This window comes from Salvelinus alpinus, chromosome 14 (genome assembly GCF_045679555.1).
Source record: "Salvelinus alpinus chromosome 14, SLU_Salpinus.1, whole genome shotgun sequence".
In the NCBI taxonomy this organism is placed as follows: domain Eukaryota; kingdom Metazoa; phylum Chordata; class Actinopteri; order Salmoniformes; family Salmonidae; genus Salvelinus; species Salvelinus alpinus.
The window spans coordinates 7,035,372-7,063,026 of record NC_092099.1 but is presented as its reverse complement, the minus strand read 5'-3'; the positions used below and the strand labels follow the sequence as shown (position 1 = coordinate 7,063,026).

Below are 27,655 nucleotides of genomic sequence, written 5' to 3'. Positions count from 1 at the left end.
TTTTATGGACCTATAACCTGTCTAATGTTACAATTGTAATAAAAAAATGCATATGTTTGCTAAGGTGTTGTCTGGTCCATTGCATTGCTCAGAACTGTTGACCCAACTCAATACGTGGTCTGTCATGAACCGGTGTCTTATGTTCTGGATGAGGTGTTCCCCTCATTAAACAGTAACTGGCATAGTCTGGTCTGCCATTTTAGCTAACGCTAGTCAGCAGGTGTTACTACAACACACTACAGTCATGTCCGCAAAACACTATAGTGAATTCTAAAGATACTTCAGTCATGTCTGCAAAAACACGACAGTAAATACTGTAGTATATAATGTGGAAGTTGTTACTTTGTGTTTACTGTTGTGTGTGTGTGTGTGTGTGTGTGTGTGTGTGTGTGTGTGTGTGTGTGTGTGTGTGTGTGTGTGTGTGTGTGTGTGTGTGTGTGTGTGTGTGTGTGTGTGTGTGTGTGTGTGTGTGTGTGTGTGTGTGTGTTTACGTTTACCTGGTTGGATGGAGGTGACGTGAGCTCCAGTGGAGTCCCACTCTGTCTGGAAGCCAAAGTCTCGACTGCTGTTGGGCTTCTGGTTCAGACTGATCCGCATGTCAGCGTAGCTCTCCTACACGACACACATACACACACAAACACTCATTAAGAATGTTAGGCTGTGTTCGAAGCCAGGGAACGGATAACATTTGTTCTTCACTATAAATTATTAATTGCAGTCTGACAATGGCAAGCATCACTCCTACTGTCTCTCGCACTAGCTGCATAGGGGGGCTGGGAATTGCCAGAAACCTCACGATATTGCCAAAACAATACGATATATTGTCAAAAAGAATATCTTGATATGTAACTACCCCCCCCCCCCCCATCACTACTACATGGTACAATATGCATGCAGTCTCCAGTGTAAATCGTAGTCACTCACTCCAGCGACTGTTACTTACATTTGTACTTTTCTGTAACAAATTGGTTCTCTTGTGATGCCCTTATTACTTTGTGTTCATTTTGGCTTCAACTCTGGAATACTGCAAGTTTGCTCTGAGAAATACTTATCTGCCTAATCAGGTTTTTTCCTGGCTAGTGGCGTGGCAATGTGCGCAGTCGGCGCGGCTGAGTTAGTTTGAACATTTTAGAGGCCCCCATCTTGATGTTTAAAACATACAACTTTAAGCCAATTTACAGAAATTCTACATATTCTGCCATGTAGCTGAGAGAACATTTAGCAGTTTTAAAGATAATTTCCTGCAAATCTATGCATTTTGCCATGGCTAATGCGATGTTATTTTGCTCAAACTTAATTTAAAAAACAATACTGTTAAATTCATTGTTTTTGGAATTTTTGATTCCCCATGACTGTTTAGCGATATTTTGGTGTTCTCAAAGATTATATTATAAAAAAATATATAGGCCATTATCTTTTCTACATACTTTATATTTGGTTTTAGTTGTTTAAGTTCACACTGAAAGGTTTTTTTTTTGGGGGGGGGGGGGGGGGGGGGGGCTTGATAGTAACCAAAATCTAAGCCTACCTGGTTTGTGTCCTTTGCAGGTACAGGACTGACTGGGGCTGAGGAGGCCACTTTCGGGGGCTGGAGTGCAGTGAAAGGACTCCTGGCCTGAGGAGGGACAGGCGAGGGGGCCAGGGTAGGGACCAGTGTGGGGTTCACTCCCCTTACCCTCTCTCTCTTTTCTTCTTCTTCCTCCTCCTCTTCCTCTCCTCCACTGCTGTTGGCAGAGTTGGAGTGGGAACGTGCCTCGTCCTCGGAGGTCATGACCTGGCTATAGCGGCTGGGGGCCAACGACTTCTTGGTGACATCCATCTCGCTGTTCACACTTTTCTGAGGAGTCAATATTTATATGGTTAACAAGGAGCCTATATTTACAGATCCTTCAGACCTTCAACATTTTGTTGTGTTACAGCCTTTAGAAAATATATTACATTGACATTTTGTGTCACTGGCCTACAATACCCCATAACGTCAAAGGGGAATTGTGTTTTTAGAATTTTTTACAAATTAATTCAAAATGAAAAGTTGAAACGTCTTCAGTCAATAAGCATTCCATCCCTGTGTTATGGAAAGCCTAAATACTGTAAGTTCAGGAGTAAAACATTGCTTAAGTCACATAAGTTGCATAGACTCACTCTGTGTGCAATAATAGTGTTTAACATGGTCTTTGAATGACTACTTCATCTCTGTACCACACACATACAATTGTCTGTAAGGTCTCTCAGTTGAGCAGTGAATTATAAACATAGACTCAACCACAAACACCAAGGTTTTCCAATGCCTCGCAAAGGAGGGCACAAATTGGTAAATGGGTAAAAAGAAAAAGAAAAAGCTGACATTGAATATCCCTTTGAGCACGGTGAAGTTACTAATTACACTTTGGATGGTGTATCAATATACCCAGTCACTACAAAGACACAGGCATCCTTCCTAACTCAGTTGCCCGAGAGAAAGCAAACCACTCAAGTATTTCACCATGAGGCCATTGGTGACTGACAGTTCCAGAGCTTAATGGCTGTGATAGGAGAAAACTGAGGATGGATCAACAACATTGTAGTTACTCCACAATACCAACCAAAATAGAGGGAAAAGAAGGAAGCCTGTAAAGAATACAAATATTCCAAAAACATGCAGTAAAGTAGTAAAGCACTAAAAAGTAAAACTGCATAAAATGTGTCCTGAATTCAAAGCGTTGGGCAAATCCAACATCACTCTTCATGTTTTCAAGCATGGTGGTGGCTGCATCATGCTATGGGTATGGTTGTCATCGGCAATGACTAGGGAGTTTTTTAGGTTAAACAGGAATAGAGCACAGGTGGACACCAATCAAGTTGTAGAAACATCTCAAAGATGATCCAATGAAACAGGATGCACCTGAGCTCAACTTCGAATCTCATAGCAAAAGGTCTGAATACTTATGTAAATAAGATTTATCTGTTTATTATTTGTAATACATTTGCAAAAATTTCTAAAAACCTGTTTCGCTTTGTCATTATGGGGTATTGTGCGTAGATTAAGGCTGTAACGTAACAAAATGTGGAAAAAGTCAAGTGGTCTGAATACTTCCCGAAGGTTACCTTCAGACGAGTCCCGTGACACTTTTGGGTGAGGAAAAACACTATCGTGTTTATGAGAGTCTCCCATTTCCATAGAGTCGTCATAATAGTTTTTTAGGCCAAACCGTTCGGATGCTACACTCGTTTTTGCGTTGAGACCGATTTTCGGGATGTTTCATGGTCTCTAGCTCTGCCACCTTCCGCCAGCGCGACATTGGCAGATGCGGTGGATTGAGATGCATCCCTGCAAAAAATTGATATCTCTAGCATAAACTGTCAGAGCGGCAGGTAGCCTAGCGGTTAGCTCGTTGGGCCAGTAACCGAAAGGCTTAGGTTCAGTTTCTAAGCAAATCTCGGGGTGATTATCAACTGGGCATGGCACCTTCCACTGTCGGGAGAAGGAGCGTAGCAGGCCCTACATTCGGGAGAAGGAGCGTAGCAGGCCCTGCATTCGGGAGAAGGAGCGTAGCAGGCCCTACATTCGGGAGAAGGAGCGTAGCAGGCCCTACATTCGGGAGAAGGAGCGTAGCAGGCCCTACATTCGGGAGAAGGAGCGTAGCAGGCCCTACATTCGGGAGAAGGAGCGTAGCAGGCCCTACATTCGGGAGAAGGAGGGGCAATGAGGAAAACCATTCAAAAAAATGACATGTCCTTCTATAACTGGTTATAACTCTCAAGTTCTATTTGTGATATTAAGATTCTAACAACGGCAGTGTGTTATATAGACTTACTAACGAAAAGTCAAGGAAGGAGGAGAGCATGACTTAAATGGCAGAGTAATACTTTATTTTACGTTCGCGAGCAGTCGAAATGACTGCTTTAGCGGTTGTAGAGTTCATGTGTTTTTTTTTATTTCTATAATTTGTTTACAAGCATGATAGCTGTACGTTTAGTTTATGGTTGACACGGCTTGTTGGCCATTAATCAATCTGCTTTTCTCAACGAGTTCAAATAACATGAATGCATCCAACTGGTATCTACAAATTCACAACTGGTAAATTCCCCCCTCCCACATGGTTACAAATGCAGCATCAGAGTGGATACTTGTGAGGCCCAACATAACAATCCGGTCGCAAAAGACAATGCAAGGAACATTGTGAGTGGCAGTTAATTTTAACGCTGTACCAAAACCGAACCGTGACCCCAAAACCGCAACACGTACCCAACCGTGGGTTTGGTGAACTGTTGCTCCCCTAAGGTTAACAGATCAGGCTAGTTGGTGCGAGCAACTACTACATTGGAAATAGACCACAATGCAACAAACAACACAACTTACAGTCTTAGATCATGTTCATTATGCACCAAATGGAGGAAAACAGACCCACGGAACGATTATCTGGACTCTAATAAGAAACTGACATCTTCGGTTTTTGTTGCAACATTTGTTTTATGTTGCGTGTCCTAATGAACATGACCCAGTACACAGCCATTGAAGTATATCACCCAAATCCTCTAGTCTAGATGTTCTAAAAAAGCTATTTCTGCAGAGAGCAGTCCTGATGTAACAAACAACTAGACACACACAGACAAAACCTGGAAGGCGTTGTAATATTACAGGATACTACAGTACTCACAGTGTAGGTGCGGGGCAGCGATGCGACGCAGGTGGACTGGCTCCCGAAAGGCCGTGGTGTGACGACGGAGGTGAGGCGAGCACTATCCGATTTCATGTAGCTCCTGGGGAGAGAGGCAGAAACCCGAGACACACTGGGAGGCATAGGCTTTGGCTCCATCGCCACCGAGTTGTACAGTGGTTGTAGTTTGTACAGAGAACCACCAGCAGTGGAAGTGGTCACTTCTTCAGCCACCTTGCCCGCCCACGGGCGCCTGGGCTCGGGTAGTTTTGCGAGGAAGCTGGGGGTGGTGACGGTGGTGGTGCTGGAGGTCTCCTCCATCTTGGCTGCGCTGGTGTACCTCAAGGCCGGGCTTGGGGCTCTCTCCGAGGGGGTCGGGGCTCTCTCCGAGGGGGTCGGGGCTCTCTCCGAGGGGGTCGGGGCTCTCTCCGAGGGGGTCGGGACTCTCTCCGAGGGGGTCGGGACTCTCTCCGAGGGGGTCGGGACTCTCTCTGAGGGGGTCGGGGCTCTCTCCGAGGGGGCTGGAACATAGCGGTTGTAGTTTGAGGTACGACCGATGGTGGTAGTGTTGTTTGTGATGTCGCTACCTGAACCGGAGGGACGGTCACTACTGTTGCTCATGTCACCCCTGGAGGGTGAGTAGGCCCTGTTGGTTGCCGTGGTGGCAGTGGGGGCGGGGTCCTCCTCTCTCAGGTCGGGCAAGGAGGGAGGTGTGGGACTGGGGCGGTCAACGGGGGTGTAGGGATAGTCGATGGTGTAGCTCCTGGGGGGGAGGGTACGGGTTTGGAGGACCGGAGCGGAGTCTTCAAACACGTCCTGGTCCAGGAAGGCGAGGGAGTTGAGACGACTGCCGATGGAGCTGTGGGAATGGAAGAGAGAGAGGGGTGGAGGAAAAAGGGAGGACAGTGTAGGAGAGAGGGAAGAGAGGGAGGGAGAGAGAGAGAAGGAAGGGGAGAGAGGGGAAAGGGATTACGAGGTATAATGCGTGAGAGAGAGAGAGTGAGAGGGAAAGAGAGAAGAGAGGAAGCAAGGGAGGATGGGGAAAAAATTAGGGGAAAAGTTAAAGGTGGATGAAGTTTGAAAGGGACACAGGGCAAAATAAAACAAAGAGGGGGTAGAGGGGAGGCAGGATTAAAGTCACGGTTATACTACACTTTCACACTTAGCAGAGAGACAATTACTGACTAACAGTCTCCGGTCACTTTCTCTCAGGGCAAAAGTCTCCACAAAAGTCTGTGTACAACACAAAGCTTTGTATGGCCCTGTATCTGTGCCTGCATTTTCATCGACACATGTTTGTTGTTGCAATCAGTACATATACAGTAAGAGGACCGTTTTGAGTGAGAGTGAAAACACGTCTCAAAACACTGATGAGAATTCTGATGACAAAATACTTCAAACGTAGTAAAACATCTACGACCAATAAAGCATTATATGTTTCTAATTGTCTGTAAAAATGGAAGGACGTGTTCCTTGTAGGAGCATGGCTAGTCCAAATGTCATTTGGTATCTGTGTGTTAAAAGAATAAAGAGAGCATAGTAACTATATGCAGGATTTGTCCTCGAGGGTGCCTACTCTAGCAGTAGTTTTTCAGTCATTGTGGGGCTAGATTCCTTCTTTAAGTCTTACATCCAGTCAATCTGCACCTTGCCATTTGTAGTGTGTGCCCTTTCCTCAGTATAGTAAACCTAATATGTACTGTACTAGAGCAGGGTCAAATACATGTCAAATCCTCGAAAGTATTCAAGTGGTGCTTGATTTTGGCTTGGAGTTTGCCCTTGTACCAGGCAAACCAAAACTGCACCGTCAAGGACATATTTCATTAACACCTAGTCGGCTTGAGGATTGTGAACCAGTGACTTTTCGGTTGCTGGCCCAACGCTCTTAACCACTAGGCTATCTGCCAACTTTAATTACATAGGTCATTGTTAGATGATTGCTAATCAACGTGGTGATTGGCATCACCTTGCCAGACAGTTTTGTCTCATTAACAATGTAGTTTTCTGCAGCACATGGATTTAAAAAAAGGAACTGTTTCATGTCCAGACCTGTATGTATTCAACCTAGGTGTGGTATCTACCTGTCCCCACTGTCATGTTCATAATGCACCAAATGGAAAAACAGGGAGGGACTGCCTGGACATGGAGGGTTCAACTCAACATGTCCAGTAAGAAACCCTCATATCGGTTTCCGTCGATTTTTTAAATTGAGTGCCCTAATGAACGTATTGACCCTGGTGTCTACCTGTCCCCAGGTGTCACTCTTACCTCCGGTTGGACCTCAGGAAACCACCGCTCCCTCCTCCGCTGCTCTCTGTGGTCTGCTCAATCTGCTCCCTCTCCTCTTTCTTCTTCACAATATCAGAGTTGACGCTCTTGCGACGGTTCTTCCACTTGGTGAGGTCCTGCGGAGATTAAATGCACGCCAGACACCAGCTTAGAAACGTCCATCTTGGAAAAGCCCATGTGACGCAGTTAAATCCCCTAACGGATGGCCAGGAGGGCTAATGTAAACGTGGTTAGCTGCAGATTAGAGAGCGAGCGCGAGAGAGAGCGAAAGTAAGAGAGAGAAAGGACAGAATTCTGAGAAGGTGTCCTATTTGTGTGAGTTTAGCTCCTCCCGCCTCTGGTCCCCTGTGTATTGGGGCCCGTGTGTGACCTAAATGCTGTGTTAAGACACCATGTTATCACGCCACTGATAGACATATACTACAGGTCAAAAGTTTTTGAAAACCTACTCATTCAAGGGTTTCTCTTTATTTTACTATTTTCTACACTGTAGAATAATAGTGAAGACATCAAAACTATGAAATGACACACATATGGAATCATGTAGTAACCAAAAAAGTGTTAAACGAATCAAAAAATATCTTCTATTTCAGATTCTTCAAATAGCCACCCTTTGCCTTGACAGCTTTGCACACTCTTGGCATTCTCTCAGCCAGCTTCACCTGGAATGTTTTTCCAACAGTCTTGAAGGAGTTTCCACATATGCTGAGCAGTTGTTGGCTGCTTTTCCTTCACCTCTACAGTCTGACTCATCCTAAATCATCTCAATTGAGTTGAGGTCGGGGGATTGTAGAGGCCAGGTCATCTGATGCAGCACTCCATCACTCTCCTTCTTTGAAAAATAGCCCTTACACAGCCTGGAGATGTGTTGGATCATTGTCCTGTTGAAAAACAAATGATAGTCCCACTAAGCGCAAACCAGATGGGATGGCGTATCGCTGCAAAATGCTGTGGTAGCCATGATGGTTAAGTGTGAATTCTAAATAAATCACAGACAGTGTCACAAGCAAAGCACCCCCACACCATAACACCTCCTCCTCCATGCTTTATGGTGGGAAATACATATGCGGAGATCATCCGTTAACTCATATCGCATCTCACAAAGACACGGCGGTTGGAACCAAAAATCTCCAATTTGGACTCCAGACCAAAGGACAAATTTCCACTAGTCTAATGTCTATTGCTTATGTTTATTGGCCCAAGCAAGTCTCTTTTTCATATTGGTGTCCTTTAGTGGTGTTTTATTTGCAGCAATTCGACCTGATTCACACAGCCTCCTCTGAACAGTTGATGTTGAGATGTCTGTTACTTTAACTCTGTGAAGCATTTATTTGGGCTGCAATCTGAGGTGCAGTTAACTCTAATGAACTTATCCTCTGCAGCAGAGGTAACTCTGAGTCTTCCTTTCCTCTGTCGATCCTCATGAGAGCCAGTTTCATCATAGCGCTTGATGGTTTTTGCGACCACACTTGAAGAAACTTTCAAAGTTCTTGACATTTTCCGGATTGACTGACCTTCATGTCTTAAAGTAATGATGGACTGTCGTTTCTCGTTGCTTATTTGAGCTGTTCTTGCCATAATATGGACTTGGTATTTTACCAAATAGGGCTATCTTTTGTATACCACTGCTAGCTTGTCACAACACAACTGATTGGCTCAAATGCATTAAGAAGGAAAGAAGTTCCACAAATTTACTTAAGAATGCACACCTGTTAATTGAAATGCATTCCAGGTGACTACATCATGAAGCTGGTTGAGAGAATGCCAAGAGTGTGCAAAGCTGTCATCAAGGCAAATGGTGGCTATTTGAAGAATCTCAAATATAAAATATATTTAATCCTTTTTTGTTCTTTTTTTTCTTCTTTGGGGTGGATCAGCTTAAAATTGAGGAAAGAATGTTGCTTCCATCAATGTAATTGTTGTGCATCCTTTCCAATCCTCCATATATTTTGGGGGTAAATATATACAGTGGGGAGAACAAGTATTTGATACACTGCCGATTTTGCAGGTTTTCCTACTTACAAAGCATGTAGAGGTCTGTAATTTTTATCATAGGTACACTTCAACTATGAGAGACGGAATCTAAAACAAAAATCCAGAAAATCACATTGTATGATTTTTAAGTAATTAATTTGCATTTTATTGCATGACATAAGTATTTGATACATCAGAAAAGCAGAACTTAATATTTGGTACAGAAACCTTTGTTTGCAATTACAGAGATCATACGTTTCCTGTAGTTCTTGACTAGGTTTGCACACACTGCAGCAGGGATTTTGGCCCACTCCTCCCTACAGATCTTCTCCAGATCCTTCAGGTTTCGGGGCTGTCGCTGGGCAATACGGACTTTCAGCTCCCTCCAAAGATTTTCTATTGGGTTCAGGTCTGGAGACTGGCTAGGCCACTCCAGGACCTTGAGATGCTTCTTACGGAGCCACTCCTTAGTTGCCATGGCTGTGTGCTTCGTGTCGTTGTCATGCTGGAAGACCCAGCCACGACCCATCTTCAATGCTCTTACTGAGGGAAGGAGGTTGTTGGCCAAGATCTCGCGATACATGGCCCCATCCATCCTCCCCTCAATACGGTGCAGTCGTCCTGTCCCCTTTGCAGAAAAGCATCCCCAAAGAATGATGTTTCCACCTCCATGCTTCACGGTTGGGATGGTGTTCTTGGGGTTGTACTCATACTTCTTCTTCCTCCAAACACGGCGAGTGGAGTTAGACCAAAAAGCTCTATTTTTGTCTCATCAGACCACATGACCTTCTCCCATTCCTCCTCTGGATCATCCAGATGGTCATTGGCAAACTTCAGACGGGCCTGGACATGCACTGGCTTAAGCAGGGGGACCTTGCGTGCGCTGCAGGATTTTAATCCATGACGGCGTAGTGTGTTACTAATGGTTTTCTTTGAGACTGTGGTCCCAGCTCTCTTCAGGTCATTGACCAGGTCCTGCCGTGTAGTTCTGGGCTGATCCCTCACCTTCCTCATGATCATTGATGCCCCACGAGGTGAAATCTTGCATGGAGCCCCAGACCGAGGGTGATTGACCGTCATCTTGAACTTCTTCCATTTTCTAATAATTGCGCCAACAGTTGTTTCCTTCTCACCAAGCTGCTTGCCTATTGTCCTGTAGCCCATCCCAGCCTTGTGCAGGTCTACAATTTTATCCCTGATGTCCTTACACAGCTCTCTGGTCTTGGCCATTGTGGAGAGGTTGGAATCTGTTTGATTGAGTGTGTGGACAGGTGTCTTTTATACAGGTAACGAGTTCAAACAGGTGCAGTTAATACAGGTAATGAGTGGAGAACAGGAGGGCTTCTTAAAGAAAAACTAACAGGTCTGTGAGAGCCGGAATTCTTACTGGTTGGTAGGTGATCAAATACTTATGTCATGCAATAAAATGCAAATTAATTATTTAAAAATCATACAATGTGATTTTCTGGATTTTTGTTTTAGATTCCGTCTCTCACAGTTGAAGTGTACCTATGATAAAAATGACAGACCTCTACATGCTTTGTAAGTAGGAAAACCTGCAAAATCGGCAGTGTATCAAATACTTGTTCTCCCCACTGTACATACTTTTTTTTTTAGAATATACCTTTATTATTCCCAGCAAACCCTACCATCCTTCCCCCAATTGGAAACTAAACTAATAATCACTTAGGCTTCTACCTTCAGTTTATACTTCCTATACACATTTTACAGACACAATCTATTTTACAATAGTTATATTTGGTTTGTTTTTCCTCCTTTCTCTATTTCTGATGTTCATCCAGTGTGATTTCTATTTGTAACTGTGCTATTTTACAAAAGTTCTGAACCTATATACATTTTACAGACCCCGTATGTTTTACATTGGCAAATGTTATAACTTTTTTGGTTACTACATGATTCCATATGTGTTATTTCATAGTTTTTATGTCTTCACTTTTATTCTACAATGTAGAAAATAGTAAAAATAAAGAAAAACCCTTGAATGAGTAGGTGTTCTAAAACTTTGAACTGGTACTGTATATCACTGTAACTGACTACAGTAACAGGTAAGCAGGTGATGCCTTTATCAATAACACTCACTCATATACTGCATATTGCAGGAGTTTGTGGAATAATTACAGTTAGACACGGTGGAACATTCTGGAATGACCTTGAAAGATTGGTAATCTTTCCCAGAATATTGTCTTGGTGTTATAGGTGTTTAGTTGCCACTGCAGGCCTGAGTGTATACTCAAATGAGGAAACATAGATATAAAAGTAGGATGAGGTATTCTGTGTTGATCATTAATACACAATCTCAGCTGTGCCTCCTTAAATAAAGACATTTAACGAGGGCAGTGCTGTTTAAACAATTGTTTGTCTTCTCCTGAGCTCTCTCTCGCTCTCTCCACCTTTACAAAACACATTCTCCTTTCACCACACTGGGCCAAAATAGCTGTTCTCTTCAGATTTCCATTCTCCCCATATCAAATACTAACTACACTTATCTATCATATGTTGCCACTTGTAGACAGTTGGGATGGCTTTGAGTTGTGTACTAATTTCAGACAAGGATACAATAACCATGGCCTATATATTGACATGATCGAAGACACTACAATTGGTGATGATTAAACAGGCCTAGCTCATCAATTCGTTATGTCTTGATTATTATATTAGGGAGGGTTTAAGTCAAGTGTAACAGCAGTCTTTCGGGGTGAATGTGTGCGACCCCTGGTAAGTTGGGGACCCCTAGTGGTGAGCGGACATGTGGGGCATACAGGGTTCATTTGGCACCAAACCGAACCAAAGGGCTAACACAGGGAGGGACTAGCAGGGGTGTATTCATTAGTGTACACTGTCGAAAAACGCTTTGCAAGGGAAAACGTTTTGCAACCAAAATGAGAGTTTCTATTGGACAAATGCAGGTAAGTCCCTCCCAGTTTCATCCTGTTTGGTTCCTACTGAATACACCCCAGGACTTCCTAATCCAATAATAAACACACATTTCCATTTGGCATTACAAAACATGTTGTTACATTATGCCTACTGAACACAGCCCAGGTGTGTGGTGGTTGCAGGTATATATATACACTCACATCCTGCCACTGGTCGTCGTTCTCCTTGACCTCCTCTCTGATCTTCTGTAGTTCCTCGTAGCATACTTGCTTCAGGGCTGCCTGGTCCACTGCAAGGTCTGTCATTGATTTGCTCCTATACACCGCCAGGGAAGAGGGTTTAAAGGTTTGGGTTCAGTGTCAACCCTGCTACAGGCATTGGACAACCAGTTCGGAGCATAAACCTACTGTGCACAAGACTGATGTTACAGTCATAAATTAGGCTATAAATGTATGCATCAAATCCACTCCAATCCCCGAATGCTGGGACACTTGCATTCCGTCACACGAACATGAGCTATAGTGAAATAAGGCCATGACCTGATGCTCACCAATAATTGTGTATCCGTCTACGTAACAGACTTCTGTGCAAATCATGCAATGATGTCAACAGGACATACCAATCAGAAAGGTGCTCAAAATGTGGAGCACAAATAGTTTGTTAAACTAAATCTCAATTAAATTCCCTGTGATTTTCAACTGCAACATACTTTTAAACAATGTTTTTTTTATTGTAAGTACAGAGTAAACAAGGTTCAACATTCATTAATAATAATAAAAGAAAAACATCTACATCTACACTATTAAGACTAAAAAGTATCACAAACAAAACATGTTCCCCTTTTTTCACATTTCTTAGTGAGGTATTAGTAAGCAAACATATAAGCAACAGTTGAGTCACAAAACACAAGCTAACGCGGTTTTCGGCTAATGGGTTAGAAAACACAAGCTAACGCGGTTTTCGGCTAATGGGTTAGAAAACACAAGCTAACGCGGTTTTCGGCTAATGGGTTAGAAAACACAAGCTAACGCGGTTTTCGGCTAATGGGTTAGAAAACACAAGCTAATGCGGTTTTAGGCTAATGGGTTAGAAAACACAAGCTAACGCGGTTTTCGGCTAATGGGTTAGAAAACACAAGCTAACGCGGTTTTAGGCTAATGGGTTAGAAAACACAAGCTAATGCGGTTTTAGGCTAATGGGTTAGAAAACACAAGCTAATGCGGTTTTAGGCGAATGGGTTAGAAAACACAAGCTAATGCGGTTTTAGGCCAACGGGTTAGAAAACACAAGCTAATGTGGTTTTAGGCCAACGGGTTAGAAAACACAAGCTGTATATCTCAGCCATCCCTTTCATACAAAAAAAGCTTTCAAAGTTGACTTGGCCAAAAACATTCACTCTGTTTGACTTACCTGTAAACTTCTGAATCATACTGCTATAAATATATCTTTCTGTTACACAAAACCAACCTATTACGGTAGCCTACAACCTGTGCTTCAACAATTATAACTCTTAGCTGTACATAACACACAGTATGTTTGATTGGATGACAGCATATTGGTATTGTGTGTACAATCCGCTCACTCCACTTTGTTGCTTTGTCAATAGAGATTTGTGGAGCTTGCTGTGTCCCCCCCCCCCCCCCCTTGGCTTGGCCCTACACCACTCAGTCCCCAGCAATGTGTCAGTGTCAGCGTATAGCAGTCAGCCAGCGAGTGAGGGCGCTAGTAAACGAGAGCAGCAACACAAAGGCAAAAGCGGAGAGTAAGCGACCACGCCACATTCCTTGGAACAGACATAGTCAACTCACCCATCGTTAGCAACTGCGCGCTTTTGGAGCAGTCTAGGAGAACCAGAGAAGAGAACCACACAGAGAAAAATGTCACATTTGGGCCAGACTTCTTTTCCCTATTCTGGGAGTAAGTAGAGGTAAAGTGATTCACTGTCTGGTGTTTTTCTCTCGCTCTAATGGTTAATGTTAGGATTGGTGGTAAAGTAACCTAATCCTAGATATGTGTTAAAGGATGGCTAGTGCCACTCTACTTTCTCCTGGGGTTTTGGTTTCCTTTTTACTGAAGGTGGCTTTGTATCACAGTTAACGTCTCCCCTTCCTTTGACCTGCTAGGAAGGTGTGTGTATGTGTGTGTGTGTAACTGAAAACTCTACAGGAGTTTAACATGTGAGGGAAACGCATCCAGATGCCTCAGACACATTTGAAATCTCTCCTTGTCCCAGTCAGTAATCCCAACATGTTTCAAGCTGACCACCATTGTCCCTGTTCCCATGAACTCCAAGGAAACCTGCCTGAAGAACTATCGCCCTGTGGCACTCACATCTGTAATTATGAAGTGCTTTGGAAGGCTGGTGATGACACACATTAACATCATCATCCTAGACAACCTGGACCCACTCCAATTCACAATTCGCCCCAACAGATCCACAGATGACGCAATCGTAATTGCACTTCACACTGCCCTCTCCCACCTGGACAAGAGTAGAAATAACTACAGTGGAGATCCAAAAGTAGACAAAAAGACAGTGAAAATGTTGTTGTTTTGGCTCTGTACTCTAGCACTTTCAATTTGAAATGATGCAATGACTATGGGGTTAAAGTGCAGACTGTCAAGCTTCAATTTGAGGGTATTTTCAACCATATCAGCTGAACTGTTTAGAAATTTTTTTGTACATAGTCCCCCCATTTTAGGGGACCACTGTTCCTAGGCAGTCATTGTAAATAAGAATTTGTTCTTAACTGACTTGCCTAGTTAAATAAAAGGTACAAAAAAAAAATATCCTCACGCTGCACCTCCCCATTCACGGAACCTTCTCCCAGCCAATGGCAAAAGAGAATAAACAAGATACACACAAAGCAAACTTTTACATCAGCTAGCTATAAGTGAAACGTAATAATCTAGCTAGCCAGCTAGTTTACAAGGCAAAACTCTTCATGGTTAGCTAACTAGCCAGACAGTTATCCCTATTGACTTACTATGGGCTTGCGATCTATGCACACTACAGTGGGTATTGTAGACAGGTAAACATGTCAAAATGAACACAGTATGTGTTTATTAAGGTATCGAGATAAAATAATGTAGTCAGGCAATATGAGATGTGAATTGGCAACATTTCATTCCGAAGTCAGAGTTTATTTTCTCTCGCTTCAATAGCATTGATTTCAATACATTTTGCTTCATTTTTTATACATGGTACGTCATATTTCTGTGCATACTTTTCATTGAAGCTTGCGTCGATCGATGCATGTTTCAAAAATATGTACAAACATCCGAAAAGTGCCCTCCATTTTGCATGGTAGGATGCATATTGAGAAACACCCACTGTGTTATTCAAATAGCGGTGCTAGGGTGATTTCATATTTAGCCATTCGCCAACCACCAGACCTGCGATGGATTCCATCATAACAGCTTTGACTGTTTTTGTCTTTTTATGAATCATGGGACAGCATCTTTTTAAATTCACCGTCAAAAGTCAATTCATGACCAGAAAAACAAAGAATGTGAGTAGGGTCTTGTGTTAGTTAAATCCGATGGACTCTGACAACAGTATTCATGTGGTGGTGTCTTTAGCAATAGCACTTCAAGAAAGGTTAGCAGCAGTTTTACAGCATGTACAGAAAGGTCATTCACTTAGGGTGTTGCTTTGCATTAGGAGCTTCGGAATCGTATAGCTTCTATGGTTTCAGAAAATACCACAACCTGGGTAAAAAAAGGTCATTTGTTTATCCTACAACCTAATCGATCAATCAACTTTCTGAAAAGCTGAAGTTAAACATATAAAACAACCAAAGTCCTTTTAAGCAGTGGGTTTTCTTGCTACATTTCCACCCCTGGGTTTATGTGTTCAAAATACATTTACAGTCAAATAGTCTTTTATAAACGCGTTCCAGTTAGCATGTAAGGTTTAGGAGAGAATAGAGTAACCTGACTAACCCTTCTGCAAGCATCACTCGGTAACAATGCATATCCACATGCTTAATAAAGTTACCTGACTAACCCTTCTCCAAGCACCACTCGGTAACAAGGCATATCCACATGTTTAATTAAGTTAACTGAAATTCCCTTCTATGAGGCAAGCACCACTTGGTAACAATTGCATATCCACATGCCATTTAGGGCATGTCAACAACAGACAGAAAAGTGTTCTTAGAACTAAACAGCTCTCTCACACACACACACAAGGATCAAATGGGTGGGGAAAAATGTAAGAAGAAAACAACTGTACACAACCCAGAGATTTCAGTCTATCTCAAATGGCACCCTGTTCCCTATATAGTGCACTACTTCTGACTAGAGCCTTATACGGCAGCCCTATGTGGCTCTGGACAAAAGTAATGCCCTATATAGGGTTTGGAGTGCCATATAAGATTTTCCCTGAGAGCAACAGCCACTGAAGCGGTATTGTTGTTTCGGCGGCCATTCTAGTTCCTAAGTGTTCAGAAAGGCTAACTTCTCGATCATCATCATAGTCTTCTTGTATCTCAGCCGGCTCGCCTCCCTAATCGCCACCATCTTCTGCAGGTTGCCCTCGCTACAGGTAGTGGGCACAGACCGACCATTGAATTGGCCGATGTACCTAGATATGACCTTTGACTTTGGATACCCACTGCCCTCACCTCCACCCAGAGCGCCACCCCAAACCTCCTCAGCAGCATGTAGTCCGTTTTGGGGTGCCCGTACCCATCCCCTCTTTGCTCCCGGTTCTCCTCACCCTCAGCCTCTTGGGTCAAAGGTGAGGGGGCGCAGAGCAGCCGCGCCTGGAGCTTACCGGGCAGGGCCCATGGCTCAGGTTGGACATCGAGTGGTAGCTGTCAGCGGCACCCAACAGTGGTCCCCACCGCCGACCATCTTGGGGCAGATATACCTTCTGAAAGATGACGTTGTCCCGCTCGATGTCGGGGATGATGGTCTTGCCGTGCTTGACATGCTTCCACGGCTAGGTAACGATATTGAGCTGGGGGTCCGAGGCGTAGCGTTGGCCAGACGAGCGGTTCTCGCACACCCGGGACTTCAGCATAGCCAGTGGAAGGCCTGGGCGCGCCGGGCAAACATGTTGTCGTTCTCCAGGTCAGGGAGGATGCTCACCAGGGACTCGGCCAATGGGTCGGGGGGGTTTCACGCCTCAGGAGGGAACGCTTCTTGCATTTGACCAGCCGGGGCACCAAGGTGCGGTCGTTCCTGGGGAGTACCACCGCGGAGCGCTCAAGGTACGGGATGTTGGTGGGTTTCGGTTTGGGGGGCTAGTAGGGGGCAGTGTGTGGTGGCTGAGTGTTGTAAGTACTGGAGAGAGGTAGGGGGGGGGGGGGGGGGGCTGTAGTAGAGAGAAGATAGATTGAAAGAAAAAGGAAGGTTATGTTGGATTTAAAACAGGGCCCCATCAAACAGGGGACCTTTTAACAGTATTCAGAAGCAGCTTATTCCTATTGTACGTGTTTGGCAAACACAGTACTATGGCTGTGTCCGAACACCAATACTTCCCAGGTAGCTTGTTTGGTTCATTGGAAGTTGTGTGAACGTAAGTATTTGGTTTCTCATTGGTTCTGCGAACAAAGACATATGTTCCCTGACCATTAAAACCATTAAAAGTTAATTAAACGTTCTGAGAACGGAAGTGTACATTTCGCCTGTTCTGGGAACTTTACTTTTTAGGTTGCAGTGAGGTTCTGAGAACGTTTTACTATGGCTCCCTGAAAGTTTACCTGGAAGGTTTTAACGTTCTGAGAACGGACATTATAGGTTATTTTAAAGTAACTAAATAACATTCTGAGAACATGTTTCAATAATACTTTTAGTTACACGGCTAGCTAGTTTAGATTAACTGAACACCAAGCACAGATAAGACACATGGAAATGAGGCATTAATCATGGAAACACATTTATGTTTTATTGTGGCACAGCGTCAGTGAGATTTAAACCTATGATCTTCTCTTCTCTTTAAACCTATGATCTTCTCTATTAGTCCACTTTGCCACCAGTATGGAGCTACAGTAGCATGCTATGTTTTTTTTACTCATACAAAGCTGTTCATTTTTGTCTATTCAAACCAACCCCATTTCAAAGGAAACAAGAACTCATAAAGATCAGGTGTGGCCAATTAGTGGGTGCGGCCAACACACCTGAACATAGTTCACAAGAAAGAGGTTAGAGAGAGTTTTGTTGATGCTGAGAATGGAATGTGTATGTTTTTAAATAACATTCTTAGAACGTTCTCTGACGTTACTAAAGCTTTCCTGTGGTTTCTATGGAAACGTTATGCGGAAGTTATGAAATTCCCACAGAAAAACGTTGTTTATTAACATATTCTGAACTATTTGTGAACATTCCCAATGTTCCTAGAACATTACCAACATGTAAAATAATTGTAACCACGTTTGAACTTTTAGGAAACATTCTGTTAAAGTAATGAAATACCAAGACAATAGTTTTTTTTTGTCAAGTTCCTTAAATGTGCTGACAATGTTCCAAAGCCAAGCAACTATCCTGCACCATTCTGAGAAAGTTGTGGGGTGGTTTTATGCATAATAACCATAGGACAACCACACTCTCACAAAGCTCAAAGAAACATATGGTTTTCAGAACATCATGTGCAAACTGGGTTTACGTCCTCAGTATGGATGAGTAGTATGTTGATATTTGTTGCTTACTGAATATATTTTTTACTAAACAGTACGTTCTAAATAGAATGTAGTACGATTAGGACACAGTTTAAGTAAGTAGTAGGCAGGCCATATTTCAGACACGGCCAGTATCTTAACATATGTACTGATGCAAATTGGACTAAACAGCAAGACATCACGCCCCCCCCTATCAGTATGTCCACAGACCTGAAGCCCTGGATTTTCTTGTACCAGCGTCTCCTTTGTGACCCCAGTTCCATCTCCTGCACGTATGCGTCCTCCTCGGGTGTCCAGTACTTGGGCAGGAACCCGTCATATAACCCGTTGGCGGGTGGCTTGGGGGGAGCACCCACTTTGCGGGCTTATAGGTCGTCCTGAACAGGGTCGGCGTACCCCACATCACTGAGGGTGGGGGGATCGCGTCAGGTGTCATTGGTCCACTGCTGCTCGAGAAAAAGACCAGCCAATCGGAGTGGAAAGGGGCTTATGGTGTTATGGTGTTTGGAACATCCTTGATGTTAGCACTCAATCTCCTCAGACACGTGAGGAACAAAACTTTGTTGTTTTCAAATCAATGAAATATGATATTTCGGATGGCAAGTCACTCAGTCACAGCAAATACAAATGCAAGAGGAACGAGCAAATAAAACTAAAGAAAACAATAACAGAAAACAAAAACAAATGTTATATCAAATCCAAATTGCCAAGTTAAGACCAAGGTGGTTCTAGGAAACCATGCAAACTGAAGATCTCTTTTGTTCTCTCATTCTTTCTTTCCCCCCCACTCGTTCATCCGGCAGACGTAACAGAAGAAGCGCTCTCTCTTTCTCTCATTCTTGTCAGACAGGCATAAAAGCTCTCTCTCTCTTGGTCAGACGGTTATCAGAGAGGCAGGTCACTGAGGCAGGTCACCGTCTTCTGCGGTGGGGTGTTCGTGTTCACTGTGACCATTGGCCAGGTCCCTCCTCTCACCAATAAAACTCCTCCTCCTAACCCCACGGAATTCCCAGCCTCTACAGGGCTGATGGGTTGGGTGAAGTTGGCGGGCGGGGAGGGGCAAGGCCGTGCAGAACGAGGTCGGGGTCCGGCCACTCGGGGTCCGACTCGTCGTCACTGCAACTCTCGCACTTGTACGCCCACTGCAGGGAATTCTGGGATATGCATCCGTTGTTGGTTGGAATCGAGCCTGGTCTCACTGAGGTCAGTGTTCTGTGGTCAGCCGCGACAGGAGGATATGATGGTACAGTGTACATACACAACCATTGGACAATCATACACAACCATGGGAGAACTAACCAGCAGACAGACAGTGGGGATGATAGGAGAGGAGGAGTGTGTAAAGACAGGGCAAGGTTCAGGGTATGGATTACAGTAGATTTAAACCACAGACTTGTCATAGAGCCAGAACGCAGTCTTACGTGCAGTACTCACTATCCAATGCAAAGCAGCAGTTTTCTTCACGGTGAAAGAAGACAAGCTGGCGTATAAAGCCAGCTTAACGATTTAAGAAACTGGGTGGGATATTTTGGCTCGGTACCATTTCGATTTAACAATTCACCTGAATTTGACTGAAATAAAATGGAATTGAGCCCCATCCCTCTAGATAATTTAACCATTGAGAGATCTGAAAGGATTTGCTAGAGCAGCACCTGCGGTCAAAGATTAGAGGCAGCTGATTTCTGGTGTGTAGGCTATAGATGTGTGTATGACTCTGCTACCTTGTGAAGGTGCCATCTTCCTCTGTGTACATGGGGCTGGCCCAGCTCCGGCGGTTGTCCTCGTGGCGCTCGGTCCGCTTCTTGCGGAGCGGCGCTGGCACATAGGCCGCTGGCTTGTCCTTGGTGGGCAGGAACTGGTTGAACTGCGTGGTCGTTTTAGGCTCGATGACCAGCGAGCGGCGGTAGTGCAGTGAATCCTTGTTACTGTCGGCCGCCATCCTGAAGACTGAGTCCGTCTCCGCGTCACTCCCAGAACCTAGGGGAGGAGAGGTGGGAGATGAGGAGATAGACAGAAGGAAAAGGGGTCAAATTGAGGTGCGAGGTGAAGGAAGAGGGGGGGGGGGGGGGGGGCAGTGGAGATTAGAGGGGCAGGAAAGAGTAAGAGGGAGGGCTCTGAGAAAGGGGAGAGAAGAGGTGAATGACAGAATCGACAAGTGGAGACCGGAAAGGGAGGTGAGGGGAATGGAAGGTGGGAGGAGGGAGGAAAAGGCAGTAGAGAGCAGAGAATGGAAGAGGGTAGAGTTCAGAGGTCGATCCAGGAGGAGTGACGAGGAGAGAAAGGGAAAAGGTCGGAAGAGTAGAAGTCTACTTAGTGTTGTTTGTGATATAATTGTCTGGCAGATAAAAGAGGGAATCTGGTCAGCTCTATACTTAAAGGGATAGTTTGGGATTTTGGCAAATCTATGTCCTTAAAGTCAGATGAACTCATGCTAACATTGGCTCCCAAAACGTCCTATAACTTAATTCATACTGGACACTGAGACATAAAAACAATATCTACAAGTCCATCTGACTCTGAACCTTTCACCTCACTGAACACCTCACTAAAATTCTGAACCTTTCACCTCACTGAACACACCCCAGTACCAGGGTAGCGGGGGTGGGGCGCATTGCTTTGGGAACAGAGGCCTATTACCCCCTCCTTGCTTAATTTACAGGCTGGTGTGGAAGCATCTGGAATGTATCTCTGGCCTGTCTCTCACAGTGGGAGCCAAGTCTCTCTCTAATTACTGACTGAAACGCGAAACTAGTCCACCCACTGTCAAATGGCAACAAAGACCTGGTATCAGTCAAATCAACATGCTCAGTGTGAACTTCACAGATTATCTCAGATAGTCCAAAAGAAACAAATAGATACCCGCCCTTGAAATACCAATCACTACCACTCAAGATTTCAGACTAAGATATAGAAGCTAAAGGTGTACTGCTAAGAGCCTAAACATAGCATAAAAAAGTAAAACCAAAACACACTCAAGTCCTGTCCGACTGGGGTGCGTGATAATTGAGATTGATGTGTGTGCGTGCGTATGTGTAGAAGCATAACAAAGTAGAACCAAACACACACACACACAACTCGAGTCCTGTCCAATTGAGATTGACGTGTGTGTGTCAGTCTGTCTGTGAGTGAGTGAGTGAGTGAGTGAGTGAGTGAGTGAGTGAGTGAGTGAGTGAGTGAGTGAGTGAATGAGTGAGAGTGTGAGCGTATTTGTCCATACCCTCACTGCTGCTTTGGGCGTGTTGTCAGGGATCTGCTGTGTAGTCTAGAACCCTGTATCCTCCTCCTCTCAGTATAGGTACTATATCCTCTCTCCCACTATACCAGCTGTCTCTGAAACCACTGTCTCTTTCTCGAAATCTTCTGCTGCTGCTGGTTCTCTGGCCGGATGATTCCTCAAGTGCCTGCAATACACACACACGAACAAACACAATCGTGAGCTCACACCCTGAAAGAAAGAGCATGTGTCTTTCAGTAAATTAACTCCTTAGGGTTATCCTCCCCAGGTACATGATAACACACACACACAAATAATTGATTCCCATTCAAAATCCTATTTCCCCAAACCCTAAACCTATCCCTAACCATAATTCGAACCTTTACACCAACCCCCTAACTGTAATTCTGACCGTAATTCTAACCCTAACCCCTAAACCTAAAATAGCCTTTTTCCTTGTGGGATCCGGCAAAATGTCCCCACTTGTCCCTGTTCTACTATCCTTGTGAGGACCTCTGGTCTCAACAAGGATAGTAACCCCCCCCCCCCCCCCCACACCCCCAAAAAACACACGTACCCCCATGACACAAACACTTATAGAGTTCGAGTTAGTTTCTTAAAACCCCTTCTCCAGACCAGAGAATGCATTGAATATTGTCATGTCATTCATCCCAAGTCACAAGATTTCCCTAAATTACTGAACACACGCAAAACACACACAGCCATCTCACCCAACACACACTTCTGATGACCGGAACTCTGACCCCTAACTGTTTTCCACTCAGTCATGCAAGCACAGCCAATAAGCCATGCTCTATGTGATGATGACGACAATAATAACTGTTTAAAGGTCTAAAGGGCTTAGCGTAAGAACACAAACAGGACCTGCCCAGCTAACAAAAAAACGTTCCCACAAATTTAGAGAACCTTCGCTTAAGAGTCTCATGAGGTCATTAACTAATGATTTCATAGGAATGTTCCCATGATGTGCACGGAATGTTTCCAAGAGACAATTCCCTTAATGTCAAGTAGATCTTACCCAGAACGTGGTTACCGTGCTCTAGACACTTTCATGGGAACGTTGCAAGAACATTCATGTGTCCAGTTTTCTGTGGGTGAGGAGAATATTCCATCAACATTCCACGAAACAAACACAGAACATGGTTGCCATGTTCTCCAAATGAAGATATGAAGGTTCTAGACACGTTTCATGGGAATAACATTTCTGTGTGTCAGTTGTCAGGACGTCGCCTGATGGTCCCAAAGAAACGTTCTCCAAAACAAGTCGTTTAACACATCACGCCTTGTTACTTTTGCCAAGCCCGTCAAGGCCCTAATCAGTGAACCACTGTTCCATTCATAGCTCTTTTTGTCTGTTGGCAAGGTTAGGAATACACACACACAATGTTTTTAACATAGTGTTTTCAACTTACATATTTGACACACTTTGACATGCAGTGCAATCAGAAAGTATTCACACACCTTTCCACAGAGGGGTCATATTAGTGTGTAGCCCAAACTGTTCGGAGGCTACAGACAGAAGTTGGCAGATAGACTGTACCGACTTCAGACGAGTCCCAAGATGCTTGTGGTGCAGAAGTGCGACATCGGCCGATGGATTGAGAAGCATCCCAATGCAACAAAACAGACATCTCTAGATTAAACAGACATTTAGCATTTGTATTATGCTAATTCGATTTTTGTGGGGGAGCAGACATCGACTCTAAGGTTAACCAAATAACTACCCGGACTATCTGCATTCCCCACTTTTGCACTACGCTGCTGTTACTGTTTATTATCTGTCACTTTAATTATTCACTGAGTGTACAAAACATGAGGAACATCTGCTCTTCCCATGACAGACTGACCAGGTGAAAGCTATGATCCCTTATTAATGTTACTTGTTAAATCCACTTCAAATCAGCGAAGGGGAGGAGACAGGTTAAAGAAGGATTTTTAAGCCTTAAGACAACTGAGACACGGACTGTGTATTTGTGCCAGTTAGAAGGTGAATGGGCAAGACAAACGATTTAAGTGCGTTTGAATGGGGTATGGTAGTAGGTGCCAGGCACACCGGTTTGAGTGTGTGAAGAATTGCAATGCTTCTGGGTTTTTCACGCACAACAGTTTTCTGTGTGTATCAAGAATGTTCCACCACCCAAAGGACATCCAGTCAACTTTTGTATTAGTATTTATTAAGGATCCCCATTCGCTGCTGCCAAGGTAGAAGCTACACTTCCTGGGGTCCAGCAACATTAAGGCAGTTATATACAATTTAAAATATTACATTACATTTCATAACACTTTTCACAAAACATTAAGTGTGTTTCCTCAGGCCGCTACTCTACTACCAAATAACTACAATACAAAATCCATATGTACTTGTGTCTGTGCCTGTGTGTGTGTCTCTTCACAGTCCCCGCTATTCCATAAGGTGTATTTTTATCAGTTTTTTTTATCTGATTCTACCGCTTGCATCAGTTACCTGATGTGGAATAGAGTTCCATGTAATCATGGCTCTATGTAGTACTGTGCGCCTCCCATAATCTGTTATTTTAGTCTGTTTAGTCTGTTAAGTCTGTTTGACAAACTCCAAGCGGGCTATCATGTGCCTTTTACTGAGGAGTGGCTTCCATCTGGCCACTGTACCATAAAGGCCTGATTGGTGGAGTGCTGCAGAGATGGTTGTCTTTCTGGAAGGTTCTCCCATCACCACAGAGGAACTCTGGAGCTCTGTCAGAGTGACCATCAGGACCATCGGCCTTTCTCCCGATTGCTCAGTTTGCCCGTGTGGCCAGCTCTAGGAAGAGTCTTAGTGGTTCCAAACCACTTCCATTTAAGAATGATGGAGGCCACTGTGTTCTTGGGGACCTTCAATGCTGCAGAAATGTTTTGGTACCATTTCCCAGATCTGTGCCTTGACACAATCCTGTCTCGGAGCTCTACGGACAATTCCTTCGACCTCATGGCTTGGTTTTTGCTCTGACATGCACTGTCAACTGTGGGACCTTATATAGGCAGGTGTGTGCCTTTCCAAATCATGTCCAATCAATTGAATTTACCATAGGTGGACTCCAAATCAAGTTGTAGAAACATCTCAAGGATGATCAATGGAAACAGGATGCAGCTGAGCTCAATTTCGAGTCTCATAGCAAAGGGTCTGAATACTTATGTACATAAAGTTTTTAAGTTTTTATTAATTAGCAAAAATGTCTAAACTGGTTTTCGCTTCGTCATATAAAAAAAATATATCTATTTTAGAATGAGGCTGTAACATAACAAAATGTGGAAAAAGTCAAGGGGTCTGAATACTTTCCGAATGCCCCATCAACATTAGACAACTATACAGAACGCCCTTAAATTGTTGGAGTAAGTAAATCAAATCAACGATGAGAGAAGAGTTCAATTAACTGACAACTGACACAGACATCTGAATGCCGTGACCCAAGGACTTGTTGAATAATAATTACTGTATAAATGACCATGCACAATGTAGTCATGTAGGTCAAAGTGTCAGATATGTAAGTTGAAAACACTTTTTTTGGGGGTGGGGGGGGGGGGGATTTCTTTGGGACCATCAGGCGATGTCCTGACAACTGATAACAATATTCTTGTTACGTTCCCATGAAACGTGTCTAGAACATTAATATCTTACATTCAGAGAACATTGCAACTATGTTCTGTGTATGTTTAGTGGGACATTAATGGAATATTCTCTTAACCCTCAGAAAACTGGACACATGAATGCTCATGCAACCACCCACAAAACACGTTTCGAACATTAATGTTGTACAGTCTAAGAACATTGTAACCATGTTCTAGATAAGTTCTGGTTGACATTAAGGGAATGTTCTCCTAACTTTAACACCAAAGCATGATAAAAAAGTTTCTCAGAACGTTTTTTTGCTAACATAGATGGAATGTTCCCCTAACTAATGGGAAACTGGACACTCAAACATTAGGTAAACATTACGGGTAACATTACAAAAACATTCTCTCTCTCCCTAGAATTGCTAGCTGGGTAACCATCACTATTGACTGTTGTTCATAATCGTAGGGGTTGAATATGCTTGGTAAATTTAACTGTAAACAAACCAAACTGTCAAATTCAACGTTGTGCCTTCCACCCCCTCTGTCGTGACAAACACAAGTCCATGAATGTGCGCACACAGAGACGCACACACTTCCATACATGTACCGAGTGACCTATGGACTCCTGAGGTAAAGAAGATTAAAATAGCTGAGTCAGGAGAATGGATCAGTTATGCTATGGTTTTAGTGCCGACTGTCAAGTATTCTGAGACCCCTAAACCAATGGGCTGACTTCCTTAACACATAGCTAACATACCAGGAAGGATGTAGAGATGGTTTTAGTGCCGACTGTCAAGTATTCTGAGGCCCCTTAACCAATTTAACACATAGCTAACATACCAGGACGGATGTAGAGATGGTTTTAGTGCCGACTGTCAAGTATTCTGAGACCCCTAAACCAATGGGCTGACTTCCTTAACACATAGCTAACATACCAGGACGGATGTAGAGATGGTTTTAGTGCCGACTGTCAAGTATTCTGAGGCCCCTTAACCAATGGGCTGACTTCCTTAACACATAGCTAACATACCAGGAAGGATGTAGAGATGTGTTGGCCAGTGGGTCTAAAAGAGGATTTCATTCACACGATTCCTAGCTATGCTGATTACTCAAACCATTACATGGTAGCACACATAACATACAAACTGTAGGTTGAATAAAGAACAGGTACATCAGGTCTGCGGTCCATTCTAATTCAATCTCATGAACTGAAATTCCAATTAAAGTATTGAAAAATCCTCATTGAAACTTAAAGGCACCTTTCCATTCTTAATGTTAATTCTCTTCCGAATTGACCGAATTGAAATGGATGGACCCCAAACTTGTCTAGACCACTGTAGTAGAGTGAGGCAGATTTACATGTAATAGTGCTAATACTGTACTTGGTCCTGGTCTTGCAAACTCCTATGGTTAAACACGTTAACAAGACAGTACAAACAGATCTGTGACCAGGCTATAAATACTGTACCCATAGAAACATAATTACTAGAAGGGACAAACAGAAATGGAATGGGTTATATAGAGTATAATAGAGTGGATGATTATAGAATAATAGAGCGTTAACCTAGGCTAGCACAGCGTACAGTAAGGTTATTTATTTACCTTGGATAGCGCTGCTATGTCCAGTATGCCTTCGAAGGCCTTGGGGTTTAAGTTAGGTCCATTATAGAAGGGCTCGCATTGTGCCTTCCTACCTAGCCAGTATATGGTGATCAGCACCTGGGAGAAAGAGGACATGGGTTAATACAAACATCATCATTATAATGTACGCATAGTTTCTTTTAAAAGAGCAACGCCAATTCTCTACTATTTTTCTACAACAACAGAATGAAGAGCATATTACTAGGATAGTATTTGCTTCTTTTCAAATATGTTGTGTGTTTGATTGAGCCTGCCTGGAGAGCCAGTTGGGCGGGGTTTGAACTTGTTGTGGCTAAAGTATTTGAAAGAAAACATACAGTTTGAACGCAGGTAAACTGTTGAAAACAGTATGACGTTCAGTTCTATATTGAGAAGAACACACTTACAGTACATTCTAGCAGCACACTAAATAGCCTGTATATAGTCTGGACTGTTAGGATAGATCATGATTAGATTTCTGTATAGTAATGACCCAGCAGAGTAGTCCTAAGGTCATACTGGCCCCTGTGAACACTAGTGTCCAGCTCTTTGTTTTCCTGCCTCATCCAGAACCCTCTGATACACCACTGTTTGTTTGTGTGCACTGATCTGACCTAAACCCCTTGTTAACATGTAGGGCTTTAAACTAATACAGTTGTATTAGTTGTATTGTACAGACGTGACGCTTGGCATTTAGGCCAAAGAGTTCAATCTTGGTTTCATCAGACCAGAGATTCTTGTTTCTCATGGTTTGAGAGTATTTAGGTGCCTTTTGGCAAACTCCAAGCAGGCTGTCATGTGCATTT

The 27,655-nt window shown here is 43.6% G+C and overlaps 1 protein-coding gene across 12 annotated transcripts in view; it reads right to left on the bottom strand.

Moving 5' to 3' along the window:
* Window positions 1-27,655, bottom strand: part of lmo7a (LIM domain 7a) — a 117,155-nt gene that overhangs the window by 40,132 nt on the left and 49,368 nt on the right. For 11 of the 12 annotated variants that reach the window (XM_071340242.1, XM_071340249.1, XM_071340253.1 and 8 more), the window contains 10 exons: window positions 26,832-26,948; window positions 22,678-22,747; window positions 21,642-21,825; window positions 20,146-20,401; window positions 13,607-13,639; window positions 11,999-12,113; window positions 6,906-7,042; window positions 4,638-5,496; window positions 1,529-1,837; window positions 498-612 (listed from right to left, as the gene is read on the bottom strand). In XM_071340242.1, the coding sequence (XP_071196343.1) occupies window positions 498-612; window positions 1,529-1,837; window positions 4,638-5,496; window positions 6,906-7,042; window positions 11,999-12,113; window positions 13,607-13,639; window positions 20,146-20,363 (1,786 nt within the window). In that variant the 5' untranslated portion in view covers window positions 20,364-20,401; window positions 21,642-21,825; window positions 22,678-22,747; window positions 26,832-26,948. The remainder of the gene's footprint in view (window positions 1-497; window positions 613-1,528; window positions 1,838-4,637; window positions 5,497-6,905; window positions 7,043-11,998; window positions 12,114-13,606; window positions 13,640-20,145; window positions 20,402-21,641; window positions 21,826-22,677; window positions 22,748-26,831; window positions 26,949-27,655) is intronic. The other variant, XM_071340248.1, reaches the window with a different exon arrangement.